Consider the following 26,759-nt stretch of genomic DNA (forward strand, 5'->3'; position numbering starts at 1 on the left):
CTGGGTTTTCTGTTTCTTAGACGGCTAACCCTGTCTGTCTAAAATCTAGTCACCTTTGATGGGTTTGATGCCAGAAGAAGTCTGAATGTTCTTCTGTTTCTGTGTAATCTGTGCAGCATGAAGAGAACGTTCCATCAGGAAATGCTTCTTTACAGTCAGATGGTTTAGTCTGTTCATCAGTTTAAAGTCCCACTCCAATGATATGCTGATCTAAGATCAAAGCCTTCACAGTGCTTTTAATGATGATGCTGTTTTTAGCCAAAATCCAAAAACCTGTGTCATTTTTCAAAGCATGGGCCGAATCCAAATCTTCCACTACCCCTACAGCTCCCCCCTACCCTACTCTGTGCCCTCCAAGTGGAGAGTTATGGAAAAATAGTGTCTTCTAACTCGGACGTCACTCCCACGCGGTGACGTCTTCAATATCCGCCAGCCATCCACGTTAGCACGTTGGGCTCTGAAAATGCTTAACAACAGTTTCAGAACTTTGAAGTCACGCTAAAACCAAAAGTCACTACTTACATTTACATGAAAACGTCTGTGCTTCAGAGCTCACCCACCTGAAGAAATGTGTTTCTTCTTGGGGGCACAGCGTGACGCTTCAAAAAACTATCTCGGACACCCCAACCCTCCGAATGACCCTACCTGTAGGGGTAGGGGAAGAATTTGGGTTCGGCTCTGGTTTCTGCAGGAGTTCATTAGAAATTCACCTCTGAGTTGTGGGCGGGACTGTTGGCACGGCGTAAGCCAGAGCTCCTTTCCCATCATTCCTTTGTTTACACTTTCTCCCTCTACCTTACAGCCCCTCACAACCCCAAGATAGCTTTAGCGTAGCATCAATAACGGAGAGCAACACGAGCTATCCAGTTGTTCTGTTTAGATCCAGATTCCAGCTCAGACCAGGAAAACAAAGACGTTTGAAAATGGTGAGTGCACTCTAAAGTGTACTAAGTAGTGAGTGACGAAGGAATTCCGATACAACCAATGACTATCGCCTGCTGTCTTCTTCTGGAGTGAAATGTAACAGAGTAATCAGCACATCAGCGCCCTCTAGTGACCAGTTCTTTTTTTTTTATGAAAATCTCCAACAGCAAAGCTCCAACTTCATCATTTTGTTAAAATAAATAGAACACAAACTAGTTGAACATGACAGCAGTGGATAACTTGGATAACTCATGGTGGTCTGCAGAGAATCTGCAGGAAGCACACGTGTTGCAGGTGGTTGAGTTTGCTGTCAGCAGAAGACCACGCTGAAGAAATCACTGACCCGGTAACCGTACGCCGACCCGAAACCACCACTCAGCATAGAAGAGAGCAGCAGAAAGGAAGCTGCTTGGATGAGAACTGAAACTTTTCCAGAAGATTTGAGTCCAGATCCCACAATTCCCCTTCAGAACCTCACCTGGATAAAGCAGAACCTTCACAGAGGAGAGCAGCAAAGACAAAGTTCACGTGTTTCAGGCGCTTGATGACCATGAGGCGGCGGTTTCCTCCAGCAAGAGACGTCCTGTCACTGATTCGCCCGTTTCTCAATATTAACTGCTTCAAATGTTAATAAGCATAAATCCTATTATCTATGTTTATCAATCAATTCAAATCAAACTTCTTTCTTATAGCACTTCTCTATGATGTCCCTGAAGTGAAAGCGCATCAACAAATCACTCAATGCTAAAACACTTTTAAGATCACAACAACAATAAAAAAGCAAAACAAATATGAACAAAACCGCTCTACACAATAATAAACCGGAAAAGGGGAGGAACGGCTAGACGTCACAGTCTGGATGATGACATCAAAGTTATTGGTTTGGATGTCATCATCCAATCAGTGATGTCCTATAACCTTTTCCAGTTTTTCTTTTCATTTCATTTAATTCAGTTTCTCTAGATCAGTGTTTTTCAACCTTTTTTGAGCCACGGCACACTTTAACCTTGACAAAAATCCCGCGGCACACCAGCATCCAAAAAATAAAAACGGAGAAACTCTATAGTCTGTATTGATCTGCAGTCCCTCCATGATCTCATGTGCATTTTTGTGATAAATGTGGCAGAAAAAGCTGGAAGCTGCAGCTGTTTTATTCTAAAAGATGGAATAAAAGTTAAGTTAGAAGATTTAAAAACTGTTTGATGTGTGTTCAATGTGGTCTCAAGACATCACAGGAAGACTCATTTTACGCTGAGACACTGTCACTTTAACCTAATGCATTCTTTAAAAAATACTAATTATTAATAATAAACACAAAAATTCTATTGTACATTATATGTGCATAATTGTTGTATTTTCTTGTTTTGTATGTTGCAATTGTTCAATAAAAAAAAAAAAAAAAAAAAAAAAAAAACTTTAACCTAATGCATCCTGGGAGATGTAGTGATGGCAGACAGACTCTCTTCTCTGAGCTTCATTGTTTTGTTCTCTTGTTCCACGGTCTGACACCGGATTCTGTGGAAAGCTACACCGCTAAAGACGAGCTTTAGCTGGTATTTCTGTTGGAACTGAGAGACTTTATGAGAGAATCAGAACAAGGAAGTGAAGACTTTAACCACTTCTGATTGGTCAGACTGATGACATGTGATTAAGCCTTCAAGAATGATTGGCAGAGACAGTTAAAGGGGCGGGACTTTTCAGAAAACAGCTGAAGCTATGGCTAAATCGCGGTACCGTTATTTTTATCAAAATGTCTTTAATAGAATCAAATAAACACAAAGAAAAAAGTATTTTATGATCTTTCTTATTCCTAACTACTCAGTGTTTTATCAGGATGTTTGGATGAACACAGAGCTGATATCCTGGAGATGGAAAATGTTTTTAGATCAGTGAATGGGTCATTTCCACCAGCACACCGGTTGAAAAACACTGGTCTTGAAATTACTTTTATTTTTTAGTTTCTGGAATTTTGTTTGGTTTTGTAAAATATAACGCTGTTATGTTATTTCTTTTGGTCTTTTTGTGTGGAGTGATTTGTTGATGTGATTTTCACTTCCAGGCCACTGTAGCTAAATGAGCAGCAAAGTTCATGATTACTGATAGACGAGTTTTGCTTGATTGAAACATATTAAGAACCTGGAGCCGGATTGGTTTCTTCTTTTCTGTTCAAGCGTAAACATTAAAAACTAGATTTGGATTTTTTTTCCAGCTCTTTTTGCCGCTGAACACGTTTTTGACGTTTCAAATGGCCAACGTTTACTGGTTTGCAGATCAAAATACAAATTTTTTCATATATATTTTTAAGCTAAACTAAACTAGCGCTTACTAAAATAATGAATACATATTTTCCCAAAGCGCTCTCCCATACAGTTCTCCCCAGCTGTGACCTCTGACCTTTAGGGTCACAGAGCTGACCTGTAAGTGGGCCGTGCCGCGCCCTCACCTCTACTGCAGACTTTCTTCCACCTCAGCGTGTGGCTGTAAAGAAGCTTCCAGTTAATCTGGATGCTGGTAATCCTGCAGGAGGCCTGTGTGTCACATGTGCTCTACATCCACTCCAGTAATCTCCGTCATGTTAAGGGCCGTCCATCACAAACAGACTTCTGGACGGCTCTGCCTCATAACCTGTGAGTTACCATGGAAACGTGTTGTCGCTCAGTGATTGGGTTGGACCGTCATCAAGAGCACAGCTGTACGGCTGAACAGGAACGTCCAATCCCTCCTCCGCTTTGCACAAACACGCAGAAGAAAACATCTCAAATCCCAGTCCGTCTAATCCACCGGGTTTGGGTTCTGCCAACTTTGTCTGTATTCTGAGCTTAGTCCACCAGGACCTAATGAGGCCTCGCTAGCCCAGATTCTCCTGCAAAGTCACTCCAGCTGTGGAGGCCAGAGGGGACGGGAGATGGAAGCAGCTCCTCTCCTGCTTTACTCCTCAGGAACCTGCTGACTAAAGTCATGTCTGGTTTCTGGTTTCATCTACTTCATTGGTTCTGACAAAGACAGAAGCTGTTAGTGCTGCTGATTCACAGAAAACATGGTTGATCTGGGGAACAGTTCTGGTGTTCTGATGGACTGATGTTCTGATGGGCTGATGTTCTGATGGACTGATGTTCTGGTGTTCTGATGGACAGGTGTTCTGGTGTTCTGATGGACTGATGTTCTGATGGACTGATGTTCTGATGGACTGATGGACTGATGTTCTGATGGACTGATGGTCTGATGTTCTGATGGACTGATGGTCTGATGTTCTGATGTTCTGATGGACTGATGGACTGATGTTCTGATGGACTGATGTTCTGATGTTCTGATGGACTGATGGACTGATGTTCTGATGTTCTGATGTACTGATGTTCTGGTGTTCTGGTGTTCTGATGTTCTGATGGACTGATGTTCTGATGTACTGATGTTCTGGTGTTCTGATGGACTGATGGTCTGATGTTCTGATGTTCTGATGGACTGATGGACTGATGTTCTGATGTACTGATGTTCTGGTGTTCTGGTGTTCTGATGGACTGATGGACTGATGTTCTGATGTACTGATGTTCTGGTGTTCTGGTGTTCTGATGGACTGATGGTCTGATGTTCTGATGTTCTGATGGACTGATGTTCTGATGTTCTGATGTACTGATGTTCTGGTGTTCTGGTGTTCTGATGGACTGATGGACTGATGGACTGATGTTCTGATGTTCTGATGGACTGATGGTCTGATGTTCTGATGTACTGATGTTCTGGTGTTCTGGTGTTCTGATGGACTGATGGTCTGATGTTCTGATGTACTGATGTTCTGGTGTTCTGGTGTTCTGATGGACTGATGGTCTGATGTTCTGATGTTCTGATGGACTGATGGTCTGATGTTCTGATGTACTGATGTTCTGGTGTTCTGGTGTTCTGATGGACTGATGGTCTGATGTTCTGATGTTCTGATGGACTGATGGTCTGATGTTCTGATGGACTGATGGTCTGATGTTCTGATGTTCTGATGTTCTGATGGACTGATGTTCTGATGTTCTGATGTACTGATGTTCTGGTGTTCTGGTGTTCTGATGGACTGATGGACTGATGGACTGATGTTCTGATGTTCTGATGGACTGATGGTCTGATGTTCTGATGTACTGATGTTCTGGTGTTCTGGTGTTCTGATGGACTGATGGTCTGATGTTCTGATGTACTGATGTTCTGGTGTTCTGGTGTTCTGATGGACTGATGGTCTGATGTTCTGATGTTCTGATGGACTGATGTTCTGATGTTCTGATGTACTGATGTTCTGGTGTTCTGGTGTTCTGATGGACTGATGGACTGATGGACTGATGTTCTGATGGACTGATGGTCTGATGTTCTGATGTACTGATGTTCTGGTGTTCTGGTGTTCTGATGGACTGATGGTCTGATGTTCTGATGTACTGATGTTCTGGTGTTCTGGTGTTCTGATGGACTGATGGTCTGATGTTCTGATGTTCTGATGGACTGATGTTCTGATGTTCTGATGTACTGATGTTCTGGTGTTCTGGTGTTCTGATGGACTGATGGACTGATGTTCTGATGTACTGATGTTCTGGTGTTCTGGTGTTCTGATGGACTGATGGTCTGATGTTCTGATGTTCTGATGGACTGATGGACTGATGGACTGATGTTCTGATGTTCTGATGGACTGATGGTCTGATGTTCTGATGTTCTGATGGACTGATGGACTGATGTTCTGATGTTCTGATGGACTGATGTTCTGATGGACTGATGTTCTGGTGTTCTGGTGTTCTGATATTCTGGTGTTCTGATGGACTGATGGTCTGATGTTCTGATGGTCTGATGTTCTGATGTTCTGATGGACTGATGTACTGATGTTCTGGTGTTCTGGTGTTCTGATGTTCTGATGGACTGATGTTCTGATGTACTGATGTTCTGGTGTTCTGGTGTTCTGATGGACTGATGGTCTGATGTTCTGATGTTCTGATGGACTGATGGTCTGATGTTCTGATGGTCTGATGTTCTGATGTTCTGATGGACTGATGTACTGATGTTCTGGTGTTCTGGTGTTCTGATGTTCTGATGGACTGATGTTCTGATGTACTGATGTTCTGGTGTTCTGGTGTTCTGATGGACTGATGGTCTGATGTTCTGATGTTCTGATGGACTGATGTTCTGATGGACTGATGTTCTGGTGTTCTGGTGTTCTGATATTCTGGTGTTCTGATGGACTGGTATTCTGATGGACTGATGGACTGATGGTCTGATGTTCTGATGTTCTAATGGACTGATGTTCTAATGGACTGATGTTCTGGTGATCTGATGTCCAGCGACTGGATCTTCCCTACATTTTCCGACCCATTCATCGGGGCAGTCATCGGAACTTTCAATATGACAACTCCAGCTCCATCCCTTCTTTTTGGTCCACTAATCGCACCTTAAAGAGAAACACGGGTCGCCGGGCTGAACGGGTCGTGGTGCGAGTCCCAGAACGTCGAACACAACCACGGCAGCAGCTCAAAAGTAAACTTTGGTCTACTGAACACCCGCTCTCTCACCAAAAAAGGCCATCTCATTCAGGATCTGGTGGTGGACGGTAAATCAGACATTCTATGCCTGACTGAAACATGGCAGCAGAAGAATGTCTTCATGGATCTGAACGACGCCACTCCAACAGGGTTTGTTTATTTCTCCCAACCACGTGTCACTGGTCGTGGAGGTGGTCTTGCATTAATTTTCCGTGAGTGTTTCAGAGCAGCTCCTATAACAGTTCCTACTTTCCAGTCATTTGAGGCCACTGTATGTCAGCTTTCTGGATCCACCCCGACCATCATTGCCACTATTTACAGACCACCAAAACCAAACAAGGATTTCATGTCAGACTTCTCAACTTTTCTAACATATATCTCTGCTCTTTCACCAAATGTTTTATTACTAGGAGACCTAAATATTCACCGGGATAATGTTAACAATTCACTTACTAATGATTTCCTATCCTGTTTGGACAGTTTTGGTTTTCAACAATTTTTGGATTTTCCCACTCACTCAAAAGGACACATTCTGGACTTAATCTGCTGCTCAGGTATCATACCCATGGACTGTAAATCAAACTTCATCCCGTTTTCTGACCATATGCTTGTGACATTTAATGTCAATTTGTTTCTTTCCAAACACAAGCCTTCACGCAATATTACTTTCCGTAATGCTCAGGATATCAACCTGGAGAGTTTATCTGCCCTGATCAGTGAACTTCCAAATACAGACAGTTTTACAGCTCCAGATCAACTTGTTTCACACTACAACACACACCTGCACCACATCCTCAACACACTTGCTCCACTCAAATCCAGATCTGTCTCATTCACCTACACTGCACCCTGGTACACCCCCTCTCTAAGACAGTTAAAAGCAAAAGGCCGCCAACTTGAAAGACCCCACACCAAAACCGGACTAAGTATCCATAAAGACATGTACACACAGCACATTCTCCACTGTAAAGAGTGCATCTCTAAAACCAAATCTGCTTACTACTCCAATCTCATCAATTCAAATAAAGAAAATTCAAAGATTCTTTTCTCCCTCATCTCTAACATCATCAAACCTCCTGACTCCCTTCCATCACATCTCTATTCAACTGATTTCTGCAACACCTTGGCTTCATTTTTCACCACAAAAATTCACCTTATCCATCAACAGCTCACCCCCTACTCTGCTCCATTTCTATCTTCCATTCCATCTTTTACGTCTGATGATTCGTTTTCTTCATTTACCCTACCCACAGTTAGTCAAATTTCTACATTAATTAAAAAATCCAAACCTTCCACATGCCAGCTTGACCCACTGCCCACCATCCTTGTTAAAGCCAGAGCTCCCTCTCTTTGTCCTCTCATCACCAACATAATCCATGCTTCCCTCTCCTCTGGAATTGTTCCTCCTGCATTGAAAACTGCTGCTGTCACTTCCATACTTAAAAAACTGGGTGCAGATCCAACAGACCTCAATAATTACCGTCCCATTTCCAACCTTCCATTCATTTCAAAAATTCTTGAGAAAACAGTATCTGCTCAGCTTCATGCTCATCTGTCCTCCAATAATCTGTATGAACTTTTCCAATCTGCCTTCCGTCCCCTTCATAGTACTGAAACTGCTCTTCTATAAATCACTAATGACCTTCTCCTCTCTGCTGACTGTGGTTTATTATCCATCCTTCTTTTACTTGATCTCAGTTCAGCTTTTGACACCATTTCTCATTCTATCCTCTTGAAGAGACTCTCTTCCATTGGCATCTCCGGCACCGTCCTCTCCTGGTTCCATTCCTACCTGTCTGACCGTACTCAGTTTATCCAACTGAAATCTTTCACTTCTCATTCTGTCCCCATCACAACTGGTGTCCCTCAGGGTTCTGTGCTCGGTCCACTCCTCTTTATTATCTACCTTCTCCCGCTTGGTCATATTTTCCCAAAACACCACATCCGTTTTCACTGCTATGCGGATGACACCCAGCTCTATCTTTCCAGCCAACCCAAAGATGATGTGAACGTGAATACGATGGATGCTTCTGTGCTTTTTAAAATAAATAAATCTGTTCTCTAAACATCCTCCGTGTCTTCAATGCAATGTAATGAGACACACACAGACAGAAATGTGAAGGTATCTGCTGTAAATCTATGACGTAAATTAATAACAGGAAATGATCGGCTAGTCAGTTAGCATGTAGCCTAATAGCCTTCGAATGTAAAGATACTGACTGCTAAAGTTAATAAAAGACAAGTCCTGAATATTATTATTCCTATTCGACCCTAAACTACAATATCAGCTGTCTGACAACAGACCAGCCAGTTGCCCAAATGCCGGCATACATGATCAGAGAGCTCTGCGGCGGAGCTAGTAGTAGCCTAGCAGGAGCTATCGTATGACAAAGCAGCCTAGTTATCATAAATCTTTTGATATTTTTCTTATATTCATTGAGACAGTAATAAAGTGATCATTTTTGTTTTTCATGTTCCTTTTTTGAACGAATATGGGTCACAGAGACATGGAAGTTACCGCTGAAAGCGGCTTTTGCCGGCGTACAGAGAGCATATCCGCGTGAATGACTTATGACGTGAATAATTATTGCGTTCGAACGGATTAATTATTGCGTTCGAACGACATAATTATTGCGTTCGCACGAGTTAATCATTTCGAGGGAACGGAATAGTATTTTGAGGGAACGGAATAGTATCTTGTGGGAACGGAATAGTATCTTGTGGGAACGGAATAGTATCTTGTGGGAACGGAATGGTATTTCGTGCGAACGACATAATAACCTGTGGGAACAAGATATTAATCTGTGGGAACAAGATATATTTTTATATCTTAATGTCAGGACACGGGCTCCGTAGTACTGGTACATAGTCTTGTTACTTCCCGCCTGGACTATTGTAACTCTCTTCTATTTGGTCTCCCACAAAAAACCCTCCATAAACTTCAAATGGTTCAGAATTCAGCTGCTCGTATCATCACACGCACTCCCTCCATCAACCACATCACACCTATCCTTCAACAGCTTCACTGGCTACCCATCCCATTCCGCATTAAATACAAAATCTTGCTCTACACATTCAAAGCCTTTCACATCCTTGCACCTCCATATCTCTCTGACCTCCTTCATGTCTCCATACCTACTCGCTCCCTCCGCTCCTCTTCTTCTATCCAGTTTTCTGTCCCTTCTGCCCGTCTTGTCACCATGGGGAACCGGGCGTTCAGTTGCTCTGCTCTCCAGCTTTGGAACTCACTCCCCCCTGACCTCCGCAACACTGACACAATCCCACATTTCAAATCAAAGCTAAAAACTCATCTTTTCCAAATGGCCTATTCACTGTAACAGTAACCTTTTCACGTTTTTATTTATTTTTATTTAATTTAGTATTTATTTAAATTGTTGTTGTTGTTTTAAGTGTTTATTGTATTTTATACTGTATACATGCTGTGCGGCGACCTTGAGTGCCCAGAAAGGCCCTTATAAATAAAATGTATTATTATTATTATTATTATGATGTACTGGTGTTCTGATGGACTGATGTTCTGATGTTCTGATGTTCTGATGTTCTGGTGTTCTGATGTTCTGATGTTCTGGTGTTCTGAAGTTCTGGTGTTCTGAAGTTCTGGTGTTCTGGTGTTCTGATGTTCTGATGTTCTGGTGTTCTGATGTTCTGGTGTTCTGATGTTCTGGTGTTCTGGTGTTCTGAAGTTCTGGTGTTCTGGTGTTCTGATGTTCTGATGTTCTGATGTTCTGGTGTTCTGATGGACTGATGGACTGATGTTCTGGTGTTCTGATGTTCTGGTGTTCAGGTGTTCTGATGTTCTGGTGTTCTGATGTTCTGGTGTTCTGATGTTCTGGTGTTCTGGTGTTCTGGTGTTCTGATGTTCTGATGTTCTGGTGTTCTGAAGTTCTGGTGTTCTGATGTTCTGATGTTCTGGTGTTCTGATGTTCTGGTGTTCTGGTGTTCTGATGTTCTGGTGTTCAGGTGTTCTGATGTTCTGGTGTTCTGATGTTCTGGTGTTCTGGTGTTCTGATGTTCAGGTGTTCTGATGTTCTGGTGTTCTGATGTTCTGGTGTTCTGGTGTTCTGATGTTCTGGTGTTCAGGTGTTCTGATGTTCAGGTGTTCTGATGTTCTGGTGTTCTGATGTTCTGATGTTCTGGTTTTCTGATGTTCTGGTGTTCTGATGTTCTGATGTTCTGGTGTTCTGGTGTTCTGATGTTCAGGTGTTCTGATGTTCTGGTGTTCTGATGTTCTGGTGTTCTGGTGTTCTGATGTTCAGGTGTTCTGATGTTCTGGTGTTCTGGTGTTCTGATGTTCAGGTGTTCTGATGTTCTGATGTTCTGGTGTTCAGGTGTTCTGGTGTTCTGATGTTCTGGTGTTCTGATGTTCTGGTGTTCTGATGTTCTGGTGTTCTGGTGTTCTGATGTTCTGGTGTTCTGGTGTTCTGATGTTCAGGTGTTCTGATGTTCTGATGTTCTGATGTTCAGGTGTTCTGGTGTTCTGATGTTCTGGTGTTCTGGTGTTCTGATGTTCAGGTGTTCTGATGTTCTGATGTTCTGGTGTTCAGGTGTTCTGGTGTTCTGGTGTTCTGGTGTTCTGATGTTCAGGTGTTCTGATGTTCTGATGTTCTGGTGTTCAGGTGTTCTGGTGTTCTGATGTTCTGATGTTCTGGTGTTCAGGTGTTCTGGTGTTCAGGTGTTCTGATGTTCTGGTGTTCAGGTGTTCTGATGCTCTGATGTTCTGGTGTTCAGGTGTTCTGGTGTTCTGATGTTCAGGTGTTCTGATGTTCTGATGTTCTGGTGTTCTGGTGTTCTGATGTTCAGGGGCCTCATTTATAAAACTTTGCGTAGGATTTGCTTAAGAAGTGGCGTACGGATGAAACATAGGACGTGCGTACGCACATCCTACGCATCTTTCTCTTAATAAATCACAACCAATTCTAAATGCAGCGCAGCTTTAGCGGCTTCATGACACGCCCATAAATAGTCCGTGAAACGCCCACAAATGAATATTCATTGATTGGGAAACCATGGCAAACACAGAGAGGAAATGAAAAAAACTTAACTTCACTCAATGTGAAGTAGAAGTTATCGTTGGCGAGGTGGAAAAGAGGAGAAAAGTGTTGTTTGGAGGGCACAGTGTGGCATTACTAATGCCAAAAAGGCACTTGAGTGGCAAACGGTGGCAGACGCCGTAAATGCTGTAGCCTCACAACCTCTGACCGTGGCCGAAATAAAAAAGAAATGGTCGGACATCAAAGTCGAGGCAAAAAGACGTCTAGCGCTGCATCGCCAGAGTGTCTCTGCCACCGGGGGGTACCGGAGCGCCAGATGCACCGGGTGACACGCGTGGTTCCTCCGAGTGCTCCTCCCCAAAAGCCCGCACAGGTCCAAGATGAATACCATAATTTCATAGCTTATGAAGAAATGTTTTAATATGAAAACAACTTTCCCCAGTGGACAATTAGTACATCTGTCCGTCCGTCCGCACGCCCGCACCTATCTGCTCTGCCAGACAGACACATTGACGAGAATATCAGTTTTGTACATTATTTCGTTCTGTTAACTATATTATTTATGATGAATTGCACAACATGCCAATATTGCAGAACATATTTCACTTTTCTTTCTGCAAATAAGTGTTCATTTGAATTTCTGTTGTAATTTTCGTTTGATTTTTTTGTTTGTTTCACTGCTGATCGATCAAACGGGTGTTGGTGTAGCTGTTAATTGTCAGACTTGCTTTGTGAAGTCTTCATGTTATTTCTGAGAGGCAGTATTGTCATTTTCACTTTCACGTGTTTTTTTCTATCTGCCGACGGCGTCGCCGTTTCTCATTCCACCCGTTTTTGTGCGTACGCCTGGGTCAGAGCGTGAAGGACCGAACATTTTCCCGTCAAGTTTGCTTTTTATAAACCTCAACTATTGCGTAGAGAGTGGCGTACGCCTTCTTTTGTGCGTACACAACCTTTAGAAATGAGGCCCCTGGTGTTCTGGTGTTCTGATGGACTGATGTTCTGGTGTTCTGATGTTCTGATGGACTGGTGTTCTCATGGACTGGTGTTCTCATGGACTGGTGTTCTCATGGACTGATGTTCTGGTGTTCTGAGCTTCTGGTGTTCTGATGGACGTTTGTTCTGATGTTTTGATGTTCGGATGGACTGATGTTCTGATGTTTTGATGTTCTGGTGTTCTGATGGACTGATGTTCTGATGTTCTTTTGTTCTGATGTTTTGCCGTTCTGATGGACTGATGTTCTGATGGACTGATGTACTGGTGTTCTGATGGACATTTGTTCTGATGTTCTGATGGACGGATGTTCTGGTGTTCTGATGGACTGGTGTTCTGATGTTCTGGTGGACTTTTGTTCTGATGTTCTGGTGTTCTGATGTTCTGATGTTCTGGTGTTCTGGTGTTCTGATGTTCTGATGTTCTGATGGACCTGTGTTCTGATGTTCTGGTGTTCTGATGTTCTGATGTTCTGATGGACTTGTGTTCTAATGTTCTGATGGACTGGTGTTCTGATGTTCTGATGTTCTGATGTTCTGGTGTTCTGATGTTCTGGTGTTCTGATGTTCTGATGTTCTGGTGTTCTGATGTTCTGATGGACTAATGTTCTGATGTTCTGATGGACTGGTGTTCTGATGTTCTGGTCTTCTGATGTTCTGGTGTTCTGATCTTCTGGTGTTCTGATCTTTTGGTGTTCTGATGTTCTGATGGACTGGTGTTCTGATGTTCTGATGGACTATTGTTCTGATGTTCTGATGTTCTGGTGTTGTGGTGTTCTGATGTTCTGGTGTTCTGATCTTCTGGTGTTCTGATGTTCTGATGTTCTGATTTCCTGGTGTTCTGATGTTCTGATGTTCTGGTATTGTGGTGTTCTGATGTTCTGGTGTTCTGGTGTTCTGATAGACTGATGTTCTGGTGTTCTGATGTTCTGGTATTGTGGTGTTCTGATGTTCTGGTGTTCTGGTGTTCTGGTGTTCTGATAGACTGATGTTCTGGTGTTCTGATGTTCTGGTATTGTGGTGTTCTGATGTTCTGGTGTTCTGATGTTCTGGTGTTCTGATGTTCTGGTGTTCTGATGTTCTGATGTTTTGATTTCCTGGTGTTCTGATGTTCTGATGTTCTGGTATTGTGGTGTTCTGATGTTCTGGTGTTCTGGTGTTCTGGTGTTCTGATAGACTGATGTTCTGGTGTTCTGATGGACTTTTGTTACTGATGTTCGGATGGACTGATGTTCTGATGTTCTGATGGACTGGTGTTCTCATGGACTGGTGTTCTGATGTTCTGGTCTTCTGATGTTCTGATGTTCTGGTGTTCTGATGTTCTGGTGTTCTGATGTTCTAATGGACTTGTGTTCTGATTTTCTGATGTTCTGATGTTCTGATGGACTGATGGACTGGTGTTCTGATGTTCTGATGTTTTGATGGACTAATGTTCTGATGTTCTGATGGACTATTGTTCTGATGTTCTGATGTTCTGGTGTTGTGGTGTTCTGATGTTCTGGTGTTCTGATGTTCTGGTGTTCTGATCTTCTGATGTTCTGTTGTTCTGATCTTCTGGTGTTCTGATGTTCTGATGTTCTGATTTCCTGGTGTTCTGATGTTCTGATGTTCTGGTATTGTGATGTTCTGATGTTCTGGTTTTCTGGTGTTCTGGTGTTCTGATAGACTGATGTTCTGGTGTTCTGATGGACTTTTGTTACTGATGTTCGGATGGACTGATGTTCTGATGTTCTGATGTTGTGGTGTTCTGATGTTCTGATGGACTATTGTTCTGATGTTCTGATGGACTGGATTTCTCATGGACTGGTGTTCTGATGTTCTGATGTTCTGGTGTTCTGATGTTCGGATGGACTGATCTTCTGGTGTTCTGATGGACTGGTGTTCTCATGGACTGGTGTTCTCATGGACTGATGTTCTGGTGTTCTGAGCTTCTGGTGTTCTGATGGACGTTTGTTCTGATGTTTTGATGTTCGGATGGACTGATGTTCTGATGTTTTGATGTTCTGGTGTTCTGATGGACTGATGTTCTGATGTTCTTTTGTTCTGATGTTTTGCCGTTCTGATGGACTGATGTTCTGATGTACTGATTATCTGATGTTTTGATGGACTGGTGTTCTCATGGACTGGTGTTCTGATGTTCTGGTCTTCTGATGTTCTGATGTTCTGGTGTTCTGATGTTCTGGTGTTCTGATGTTCTAATGGACTTGTGTTCTGATTTTCTGATGTTCTGGTTTACTGATGTTCTGATGGACTGGTGTTCTCATGGACTGGTGTTCTGATGTTCTGGTCTTCTGATGTTCTGATGTTCTGGTGTTCTGATGTTCTGGTGTTCTGATGTTCTAATGGACTTGTGTTCTGATTTTCTGATGTTCTGATGTTCTGATGGACTGATGGACTGGTGTTCTGATGTTCTGATGTTTTGATGGACTAATGTTCTGATGTTCTGATGGACTATTGTTCTGATGTTCTGATGTTCTGGTGTTGTGGTGTTCTGATGTTCTGGTGTTCTGATGTTCTGGTGTTCTGATCTTCTGATGTTCTGTTGTTCTGATCTTCTGGTGTTCTGATGTTCTGATGTTCTGATTTCCTGGTGTTCTGATGTTCTGATGTTCTGGTATTGTGATGTTCTGATGTTCTGGTTTTCTGGTGTTCTGGTGTTCTGATAGACTGATGTTCTGGTGTTCTGATGGACTTTTGTTACTGATGTTCGGATGGACTGATGTTCTGATGTTCTGATGTTGTGGTGTTCTGATGTTCTGATGTTCTGATGGACTATTGTTCTGATGTTCTGATGGACTGGATTTCTCATGGACTGGTGTTCTGATGTTCTGATGTTCTGGTGTTCTGATGTTCGGATGGACTGATCTTCTGGTGTTCTGATGGACTGGTGTTCTCATGGACTGGTGTTCTCATGGACTGATGTTCTGGTGTTCTGAGCTTCTGGTGTTCTGATGGACGTTTGTTCTGATGTTTTGATGTTCGGATGGACTGATGTTCTGATGTTTTGATGTTCTGGTGTTCTGATGGACTGATGTTCTGATGTTCTTTTGTTCTGATGTTTTGCCGTTCTGATGGACTGATGTTCTGATGTACTGATTATCTGATGTTTTGATGGACTGGTGTTCTCATGGACTGGTGTTCTGATGTTCTGGTCTTCTGATGTTCTGATGTTCTGGTGTTCTGATGTTCTGGTGTTCTGATGTTCTAATGGACTTGTGTTCTGATTTTCTGATGTTCTGGTTTACTGATGTTCTGATGGACTGATGGACTGGTGTTCTGATGTTCTGATGTTCTGGTGTTCTGATGTTCTGATGGACTATTGTTCTGATGTTCTGATGGACTGGATTTCTCATGGACTGGTGTTCTGATGTTCTGATGTTCTGGTGTTCTGATGTTCTGGTGTTCTGATTTTTTGGTGTTCTGATGGACTGGTGTTCTGATGTTCTGGTGTTTTGGTGTTCTGATGTTCTGGTGTTCTTAAGTTCTGTTGGTCTGATCTTCTGGTGTTCTGATGTTCTGGTGTTCTGATGTTCTGGTGTTGTGGTGTTCTGATGTTCTGGTGTTCTGAACTTCTGGTGTTCTGATATTCTGATGTTCTGGTGTTCTGATGCTCTGATGTTCTGGTGTTCTGATCTTCTGGTGTTCTGAGCTTCTGGTGTTCTGGTGTTCTGATGGACTTTTGTTCTGGTGTTCTGATGTTCTGATGTTCTGATTGACCGATGTTCTGATGTTCTGTTGTTCTGCCGTTCTGATGGACTGATGTTCTGATGGATTGATGTTCTGGTGTTCTAAAGGACTTTTGTTCTGATGTTCTGTTGTTCGGATGGACGGATGTTCTGGTGTTCTGAGCTTCTGGTGTTCTGGTGTTCTGATGGACTGATGTTCTGATGTTCTTTTGTTCTGATGTTCTGTTGTTCTGGTGTTCTGATGAACTGGTGTTCTGATGTTCTGGTGGACTTTTGTTCTGATGTTCTGGTGTTCTGATGTTCTGATGGTCTTGTGTTCTGATGTTCTGGTCTTCTGATGTTCTGATGTTCTGGTGTTCTCATCTTCTGGTGTTCTGTTCTTCTGGTGTTCTGGTGTTCTGATGGACTAATGTTCTGATGTTCTGATGGACTGATGGACTGGTGTTCTGATGTTCTGATGTTCTGATGGACTAATGTTCTGATGTTCTGATGGACTGGTGTTCTCATGGACTGGTGTTCTGATGTTCTGGTCTTCTGATGTTCTGGTGTTCTGGTGTTCTGATGTTCTGATGGACTGATGTTCTGGTATTTTAATGGACTTGTGTTCTGATGTTCTGGTGTTCTGATGTTCTGATGAACTGATGGACTGGTGTTCTGATGTTCTGATGGACTGGTGTTCTCATGGACTGGTGTTCTGATGTTCTGGTCTTCTGATGTTCTGATGTTCTAGTGTTCTGGTGTTCTGATGTTCTGGTGTTCTGGTGTTGTGGTGTTTTAATGTTCTGGTGTGCTGATTTTCTGGTGTTCTGATGTTCTGATGGTCTTGTGTTCTGATGGACTGATGTTCTGGTGTTCTGATGGACTTTTGTTCTGATGTTCTGATGGTCGGATGGACTGATGTTCTGGTGTTCTGATGTTCTAATTGACTTATGTTCTGATGTTCTGATGGACTGGTGTTCTCATGGACTGGTGTTCTGATGTTCTGGTGTTCTGATGTTCTGATGTTCTGATGTTCTGGTGTTGTGGTGTTATGATGTTCTGGTGTTCTGATGTTCTAATGAACTAATGTTCTGATGTTCTGATGGACTGGTGTTCTCATGGACTGGTGTTCTGATGTTCTGGTCTTCTGATGTTCTGATGTTCTGGTGTTCTGATGTTATGATGGACTTGTGTTCTGATGTTTTGGTGTTCTGATGTTCTGATGTTCTGATGGACTGATGTTTTTGGTGTTATGATGTTCTGATGGACTGGTGTTCTGATGTTCTGATGGACTATTGTTCTGATGTTCTGATGTTCTTATTTCTGGTGTTGTGGTGTTCTGATGTTCTGGTGTTCTGATCTTCTGGTGTTCTGATGTTCTGGTGTTCTGCTCTTCCGGTGTTATGATGTTCTGATGTTCTGGTGTTCTGATGTTCTGATGTTCTGGTGTTCTGATGTTCTGATGTTCTGGTGTTCTGATCTTCTGGTTTTCTGAGCTTCTGGTGTTCTGATGGACGTTTGTTCTGATGTTCTGATGTTCTGTTGTTCTGATTGACCGATGTTCTGATGTTCTTTTGTTCTGATGTTCTGCCGTTCTGATGGACTGATGTTCTGATGGACTGATGTTCTGATGTTCTGGTGTTCTGATCTTCTGGTTTTCTGAGCTTCTGGTGTTCTGATGGACGTTTGTTCTGATGTTCTGATGTTCTGATGTTCTGTTGTTCTGATGGACCGATGTTCTGATGTTCTTTTGTTCTGATGTTCTGCCGTTCTGATGGACTGATGTTCTGATGGACTGATGTTCTGATGGATTGATGTTCTGGTGTTCTGATGTTCTGAAGGACTAATGTTCTGATGTTCTGATGGACTGGTGTTCTGATGTTCTGGTGTTCTGATGTTCTGATGGACTTGTGTTCTGATGTTCTGATGGACTGGTGTTCTGATGTTCTGATGGACCGATGTTCTGGTGTTCTGCCGTTCTGATGGACTGGTGTTCTGATGTTCTGATGGACCGATGTTCTGGTGTTCTGCCGTTCTGATGGACTATTGCTCTGATGTTCATATTTTCTGGTGTTCTGATGTTTTGATGTTCTGATGGATTGATGTTCTGGTGTTCTGATGTTCTGAAGGACTGATGTTCTGATGTTCTGATGGACCGATGTTCTGGTGTTCTGCCGTTCTGATGGACTATTGCTCTGATGTTCATATTTTCTGGTGTTCTGATGGACTGATGTTCTGATGGATTGATGTTCTGGTGTTCTGATGTTCTGAAGGACTGATGTTCTGATGGACTGATGTTCTGATGTTATGATGTTCTGGTGTTCTGATGGACTGATGTTCTGATGGATTGATGTTCTGGTGTTCTGATGGACTGGTGTTCTGATGTTCTGAAGGACTGATGGACTGATGTTCTGATGTTCGGATGGACTGATCTTCTGGTGTTCTGATGGACTGGTGTTCTCATGGACTGGTGTTCTCATGGACTGATGTTCTGGTGTTCTGAGCTTCTGGTGTTCTGATGGACGTTTGTTCTGATGTTTTGATGTTCGGATGGACTGATGTTCTGATGTTTTGATGTTCTGGTGTTCTGATGGACTGATGTTCTGATGTTCTTTTGTTCTGATGTTTTGCCGTTCTGATGGACTGATGTTCTGATGGACTGATGTACTGGTGTTCTGATGGACATTTGTTCTGATGTTCTGATGGACGGATGTTCTGGTGTTCTGATGGACTGGTGTTCTGATGTTCTGGTGGACTTTTGTTCTGATGTTCTGGTGTTCTGATGTTCTGATGTTCTGGTGTTCTGGTGTTCTGATGTTCTGATGTTCTGATGGACCTGTGTTCTGATGTTCTGGTGTTCTGATGTTCTGATGTTCTGATGGACTTGTGTTCTAATGTTCTGATGGACTGGTGTTCTGATGTTCTGATGTTCTGATGTTCTGGTGTTCTGATGTTCTGGTGTTCTGATGTTCTGATGTTCTGGTGTTCTGATGTTCTGATGGACTAATGTTCTGATGTTCTGATGGACTGGTGTTCTGATGTTCTGGTCTTCTGATGTTCTGGTGTTCTGATCTTCTGGTGTTCTGATCTTTTGGTGTTCTGATGTTCTGATGGACTGGTGTTCTGATGTTCTGATGGACTATTGTTCTGATGTTCTGATGTTCTGGTGTTGTGGTGTTCTGATGTTCTGGTGTTCTGATCTTCTGGTGTTCTGATGTTCTGATGTTCTGATTTCCTGGTGTTCTGATGTTCTGATGTTCTGGTATTGTGGTGTTCTGATGTTCTGGTGTTCTGGTGTTCTGATAGACTGATGTTCTGGTGTTCTGATGTTCTGGTATTGTGGTGTTCTGATGTTCTGGTGTTCTGGTGTTCTGGTGTTCTGATAGACTGATGTTCTGGTGTTCTGATGTTCTGGTATTGTGGTGTTCTGATGTTCTGGTGTTCTGATGTTCTGGTGTTCTGATGTTCTGGTGTTCTGATGTTCTGATGTTTTGATTTCCTGGTGTTCTGATGTTCTGATGTTCTGGTATTGTGGTGTTCTGATGTTCTGGTGTTCTGGTGTTCTGGTGTTCTGATAGACTGATGTTCTGGTGTTCTGATGGACTTTTGTTACTGATGTTCGGATGGACTGATGTTCTGATGTTCTGATGGACTGGTGTTCTCATGGACTGGTGTTCTGATGTTCTGGTCTTCTGATGTTCTGATGTTCTGGTGTTCTGATGTTCTGGTGTTCTGATGTTCTAATGGACTTGTGTTCTGATTTTCTGATGTTCTGATGTTCTGATGGACTGATGGACTGGTGTTCTGATGTTCTGATGTTTTGATGGACTAATGTTCTGATGTTCTGATGGACTATTGTTCTGATGTTCTGATGTTCTGGTGTTGTGGTGTTCTGATGTTCTGGTGTTCTGATGTTCTGATGTTCTGGTATTGTGATGTTCTGATGTTCTGGTTTTCTGGTGTTCTGGTGTTCTGATAGACTGATGTTCTGGTGTTCTGATGGACTTTTGTTACTGATGTTCGGATGGACTGATGTTCTGATGTTCTGATGTTGTGGTGTTCTGATGTTCTGATGTTCTGATGGACTATTGTTCTGATGTTCTGATGGACTGGATTTCTCATGGACTGGTGTTCTGATGTTCTGATGTTCTGGTGTTCTGATGTTCTGATGTTCTGGTGTTCTGATGTTCTGATGGACTGGTGTTCTGATGGACTGGTGTTCTCATGGACTGGTGTTCTCATGGACTGATGTTCTGGTGTTCTGAGCTTCTGGTGTTCTGATGGACGTTTGTTCTGATGTTTTGATGTTCGGATGGACTGATGTTCTGATGTTTTGATGTTCTGGTGTTCTGATGGACTGATGTTCTGATGTTCTTTTGTTCTGATGTTTTGCCGTTCTGATGGACTGATGTTCTGATGTACTGATTATCTGATGTTTTGATGGACTGGTGTTCTCATGGACTGGTGTTCTGATGTTCTGGTCTTCTGATGTTCTGATGTTCTGGTGTTCTGATGTTCTGGTGTTCTGATGTTCTAATGGACTTGTGTTCTGATTTTCTGATGTTCTGGTTTTCTGATGTTCTGATGTTCTGATGGACTGATGGACTGGTGTTCTGATGTTCTGATGTTCTGGTGTTCTGATGTTCTGATGTTGTGGTGTTCTGATGTTCTGCTGTTCTGATGGACTATTGTTCTGATGTTCTGATGGACTGGATTTCTCATGGACTGGTGTTCTGATGTTCTGATGTTCTGGTGTTCTGATGTTCTGGTGTTCTGATTTTTTGGTGTTCTGATGGACTGGTGTTCTGATGTTCTGGTGTTCTGGTGTTTTGGTGTTCTGATGTTCTGGTGTTCTTAAGTTCTGTTGGTCTGATCTTCTGGTGTTCTGATGTTCTGGTGTTCTGATGTTCTGGTGTTGTGGTGTTCTGATGTTCTGGTGTTCTGAACTTCTGGTGTTCTGATATTCTGATGTTCTGGTGTTCTGATGCTCTGATGTTCTGGTGTTCTGATCTTCTGGTGTTCTGAGCTTCTGGTGTTCTGGTGTTCTGATGGACTTTTGTTCTGGTGTTCTGATGTTCTGATGTTCTGATTGACCGATGTTCTGATGTTCTGTTGTTCTGCCGTTCTGATGGACTGATGTTCTGATGGATTGATGTTCTGGTGTTCTGGTGTTCTGATGGACTGATGTTCTGATGTTCTTTTGTTCTGATGTTCTGTTGTTCTGGTGTTCTGATGAACTGGTGTTCTGATGTTCTGGTGGACTTTTGTTCTGATGTTCTGGTGTTCTGATGTTCTGATGGTCTTGTGTTCTGATGTTCTGGTCTTCTGATGTTCTGATGTTCTGGTGTTCTCATCTTCTGGTGTTCTGTTCTTCTGGTGTTCTGGTGTTCTGATGTTCTGATGGACTGATGGACTGGTGTTCTGATGTTCTGATGGACTAATGTTCTGATGTTCTGATGGACTGGTGTTCTGATGTTCTAATGTTCTGGTGTTCTGATCTTCTGGTGTTCTGATGTTCTGATGGACTGACGTTCTGTTGTTTTGATGGACCTGTGTTCTGATGTTCTGATGGACTGATGGACTGGTGTTCTGATGTTCTGATGTTCTGATGGACTAATGTTCTGATGTTCTGATGGACTGGTGTTCTCATGGACTGGTGTTCTGATGTTCTGGTCTTCTGATGTTCTGGTGTTCTGGTGTTCTGATGTTCTGATGGACTGATGTTCTGGTATTTTAATGGACTTGTGTTCTGATGTTCTGGTGTTCTGATGTTCTGATGAACTGATGGACTGGTGTTCTGATGTTCTGATGGACTGGTGTTCTCATGGACTGGTGTTCTGATGTTCTGGTCTTCTGATGTTCTGATGTTCTAGTTTTCTGGTGTTCTGATGTTCTGGTGTTGTGGTGTTCTGATGTTCTGGTGTTCTGGTGTTGTGGTGTTTTAATGTTCTGGTGTGCTGATTTTCTGGTGTTCTGATGTTCTGATGGTCTTGTGTTCTGATGGACTGATGTTCTGGTGTTCTGATGGACTTTTGTTCTGATGTTCTGATGGTCGGATGGACTGATGTTCTGGTGTTCTGATGTTCTAATTGACTTATGTTCTGATGTTCTGATGGACTGGTGTTCTCATGGACTGGTGTTCTGATGTTCTGGTGTTCTGATGTTCTGATGTTCTGATGTTCTGGTGTTGTGGTGTTATGATGTTCTGGTGTTCTGATGTTCTAATGAACTAATGTTCTGATGTTCTGATGGACTGGTGTTCTCATGGACTGGTGTTCTGATGTTCTGGTCTTCTGATGTTCTGATGTTCTGGTGTTCTGATGTTATGATGGACTTGTGTTCTGATGTTTTGGTGTTCTGATGTTCTGATGTTCTGATGGACTGATGTTTTTGGTGTTCTGATGTTCTGATGGACTGGTGTTCTGATGTTCTGATGGACTATTGTTCTGATGTTCTGATGTTCTTATTTCTGGTGTTGTGGTGTTCTGATGTTCTGGTGTTCTGATCTTCTGGTGTTCTGATGTTCTGGTGTTCTGCTCTTCCGGTGTTATGATGTTCTGATGTTCTGGTGTTCTGATGTTCTGATGTTCTGGTGTTCTGATGTTCTGATGTTCTGGTGTTCTGATCTTCTGGTTTTCTGAGCTTCTGGTGTTCTGATGGACGTTTGTTCTGATGTTCTGATGTTCTGTTGTTCTGATTGACCGATGTTCTGATGTTCTTTTGTTCTGATGTTCTGCCGTTCTGATGGACTGATGTTCTGATGGACTGATGTTCTGATGTTCTGGTGTTCTGATCTTCTGGTTTTCTGAGCTTCTGGTGTTCTGATGGACGTTTGTTCTGATGTTCTGATGTTCTGATGTTCTGTTGTTCTGATGGACCGATGTTCTGATGTTCTTTTGTTCTGATGTTCTGCCGTTCTGATGGACTGATGTTCTGATGGACTGATGTTCTGATGGATTGATGTTCTGGTGTTCTGATGTTCTGAAGGACTAATGTTCTGATGTTCTGATGGACTGGTGTTCTGATGTTCTGGTGTTCTGATGTTCTGATGGACTTGTGTTCTGATGTTCTGATGGACTGGTGTTCTGATGTTCTGATGGACCGATGTTCTGGTGTTCTGCCGTTCTGATGGACTGGTGTTCTGATGTTCTGATGGACCGATGTTCTGGTGTTCTGCCGTTCTGATGGACTATTGCTCTGATGTTCATATTTTCTGGTGTTCTGATGTTTTGATGTTCTGATGGATTGATGTTCTGGTGTTCTGATGTTCTGAAGGACTGATGTTCTGATGTTCTGATGGACCGATGTTCTGGTGTTCTGCCGTTCTGATGGACTATTGCTCTGATGTTCATATTTTCTGGTGTTCTGATGGACTGATGTTCTGATGGATTGATGTTCTGGTGTTCTGATGTTCTGAAGGACTGATGTTCTGATGTTCGGATGGACTGATGTTCTGATGTTATGATGTTCTGGTGTTCTGATGGACTGATGTTCTGATGGATTGATGTTCTGGTGTTCTGATGGACTGGTGTTCTGATGTTCTGAAGGACTGATGGACTGATGTTCTGATGTTCGGATGGACTGATCTTCTGGTGTTCTGATGGACTGGTGTTCTGATGGATTGATGTTCTGGTGTTCTGATGTTCTGAAGGACTGATGTTCTGATGTTCGGATGGACTGATGTTCTGATGTTATGATGTTCTGGTGTTCTGATGGACTGATGTTCTGATGGATTGATGTTCTGGTGTTCTGATGGACTGGTGTTCTGATGTTCTGATGGACTTTTGTTCTGATGTTCTGGTGTTCTGATGTTCTGATGGTCCTGTGTTCTGATGGACTGATGTTCGGATGGACCGATGTTCTGATGGATTGGTGTTCTGATGGATTGATGTTCTGATGGATTGATGTTCTGATGGACTGATGTTCTGATGGACTGATGTTCTGATGTTCTGATGGACTCAGGCTGAGTGACATGGATTGTTCCCACTTTTACCTGTAGTTGTGTGTCTTTGCTGCAGTCAGCTGTGTTTACAGTACAGGTATCTCCGCTTCCTCATGGACCTCCTCCACTGACTCAGAACCATCTAAGCTTTGCAGTTCCAGGTGTTTTTCCTGGTGAACAAACTGTTACAGTTTGTCAAATCCAGTGTAAGTGTGGAACGTTCTAGAAAAGTGGAGATTCACAGAAGTAGAAGGTTTCACAGCAGACGGATCTAAAGGCAGATCGATTATTTCTACCTTCATTTCATTTGCATTCGGTCACTTTTTAAAACAATCTTCTGAAAACAACGTAGATATATAGAGGACAGACATCAGCCTCTGATGTGGTTTGTGGACAGTAAGCTAAGAAATGATGTTTCATTGTTGAAGAATTAAAAACACACTGATGTGTTTTTTAAAGTACTCTCTCTTCCACTTCCAGCTTCAACTTCATTTGGATTAAGTTCATGTTTTGTTCCTCTTTGTTTCCAAACGTTCCTTCAAAGCAGCAGAGACGTTCATGACACAGAAGGAGGTCTGTAGATCAGCACCAGACGATCCTCTCTCCTCTCTGAACATTCTCCATCATTTTACATTCAGGGAAACTCCTCCAAAGTCTGAGCAGAAGTCGTCGTGGGGAGGAGGCTCATGTAGGAAGAAACGTGACATGTCACCATGAAGGAAACATCCGTGGATGTTTTGGTTGATTATTTTTAGGACTTTTCGGAAGTGTTTGCAGAAGCTGCGTTACGTTTAGCAGGTTGAGGTTCTCTGACACCCACACAAGACGGTTTGAAGTTCTGCTGCACGCTGCTGAAAGCTCAGGCGTCACAAACACAGAGGGGGGGTCGACCACAACCCACATTCGCACAGGAAGACAGAGCGTCGTACCTTCACGGGCCTTTCTAAACCCTCTCAAACTGAGCAACCAGAGGAGCATAAGAGACACAGAACGCTGGTTATCTTCTAGATCTCTGCGCTTCTTGTCTTTCTGTCTGGAATTCTGAGATAGAAGTTCAGGAATGTGTTTGTGGAAACAGAGTCAAGGAGTTTCTGTCAGATCCACTCCAAAAACACACAAATGCAACACATCCATGTCGGTGAAGGTTCTCATCCGGGTCTGGAGATGAGGCATTCAGGTCTGGACCTGAAATCTTCTGTCTTCATCCAACTGACTTTTTCATGGACTGATCAGTGATCAGTGATCCGCAGACCGGTAAGCGGACTATTGAAGCTGCTTGGGTGATCAGTGAAACGTTTCAATCCAGAAGACTTTGGGTCCAGATACCAGCCTCAGCCTGAAGGAAACATGTCTGATATTCATCACAACTACCTCCAAACTGAAAACCTCCATTTCCCATTTATAGTTGGAAGGAAAAGAACGTCAGCAGGAGAATGTCCCTCAATCTGACAGACTGAGGCGGGAAAACCATTTCCTGACGAGCGTTCTGGTTAATTTGGAGTCAGAGCGCTGAGAAGATCACGAGCAGAAACTTTTTACTGTCATCCAGATGCTTCTGAAAGCTCTGTGTGGTTCCTGAAGCTCCATGGATTCAGCTGCAATCGAACAAAGACTCTGAACCCCCCCAGTGTGAAGCCAAACGTGCTGCTGCTCGTAGATTGTAGATAAACATGAACAGGTCGGTTGTGAAGGATTTGTGTGATGACGTTGTGCGTCGTCTCTGTTGTTTTTGTTTTCATTCTTCTGCATCTTTTTGAGTTTTCTTATGTTCCTGTCGGTTCTGGAATGCAAACGCTGAACTGATGCTTGGTTCACAGGATTTAACAGACAAGTCACCCCCCCCCCCCCATACACACACACATAAACATTTTGATTAGTGGACAGACAGCAGATAACTGAGACCCATAACTGAGATTTTAGGAGCAAAAGGTGATGTCTTTGTACCTGAATGTGCTTCATGTGGCACATGAGAAGATGATGAGAAGATGAGAAGAAACTGCTAATTTCTTTCTCCAAACTGGAACAGAAAGGATCCAGACTTTGGGAATAGGAAAACATTCATTCAGTAAAAGGAGCAAAGGTTTTTCTGCTGAAAGCGTCACACTGACGTTCTGTTAGCAAAGCTCTTCGCTAACGTTTGTCATTCCCTCTCTTTGTCCTGTCAGGTCATGGACACTCTTTCCAGGCTCTCACACACAGCAGCCGCTCAGCAGGGAGGATTTAAGTAAGTCACCTGAACCTGCAGGTAGAGACTGATGAGGCTTTGATATTTCCTCACACCCGCCTTTACCTTTCAGCTTAAAAAAATATTATTGGTCATTCCTGAACCCCGTCTTCGTCCAACAGGGGCAGGAAGACTCCTCTATGAAGCTCCAGATCTGCGGGGTCAAACAGATAGGAAGCACGTTTTCACGCTGCCTTCTTTCTGCTTCACTTCCAGACCGTTTCCAACTGAGGAGAGCCTGAAAGACGAAGACATTTACAGCAATCTGGAGGACCTCCTTGAGTACGTATGAGGCTGCTTCCTCTGATGCTAACTGAAGAAGATCATTTCAGGTGCAGAGGCGGCGGATCTGGGCTCTTCGGGGGTCTAGACACCCACCTGCTTTGCTTGGAGGCTGGGCTGCGGTTCTCTGTTAATGTCAGAGGAAATAAATGACTCATTTTATATCTTCTCGCCTGCCGGATGACAGATGCAGGATGTGTTCATTGTCTGCCTGATCAGAGTTTC

At 42.9% G+C, this 26,759-nt stretch overlaps 1 protein-coding gene across 7 annotated transcripts in view; it reads left to right on the forward strand.

Annotated features, from left to right (window-relative positions):
- Window positions 1-26,759, forward strand: part of LOC101160624 (guanine nucleotide exchange factor VAV3) — a 59,325-nt gene that overhangs the window by 3,352 nt on the left and 29,214 nt on the right. For all 7 annotated transcript variants that reach the window (XM_078935421.1, XM_078935423.1, XM_078935422.1 and 4 more), the window contains exons 3-4: window positions 26,194-26,252; window positions 26,469-26,534. In XM_078935421.1, coding sequence (XP_078791547.1) covers window positions 26,194-26,252; window positions 26,469-26,534 — 125 coding nt within the window. The remainder of the gene's footprint in view (window positions 1-26,193; window positions 26,253-26,468; window positions 26,535-26,759) is intronic.

This window comes from Oryzias latipes, chromosome 17 (assembly GCF_053564925.1).
Source record: "Oryzias latipes strain Hd-rR chromosome 17, Olatipes_Hd-rR_3.1".
Classification (NCBI taxonomy): domain Eukaryota; kingdom Metazoa; phylum Chordata; class Actinopteri; order Beloniformes; family Adrianichthyidae; genus Oryzias; species Oryzias latipes.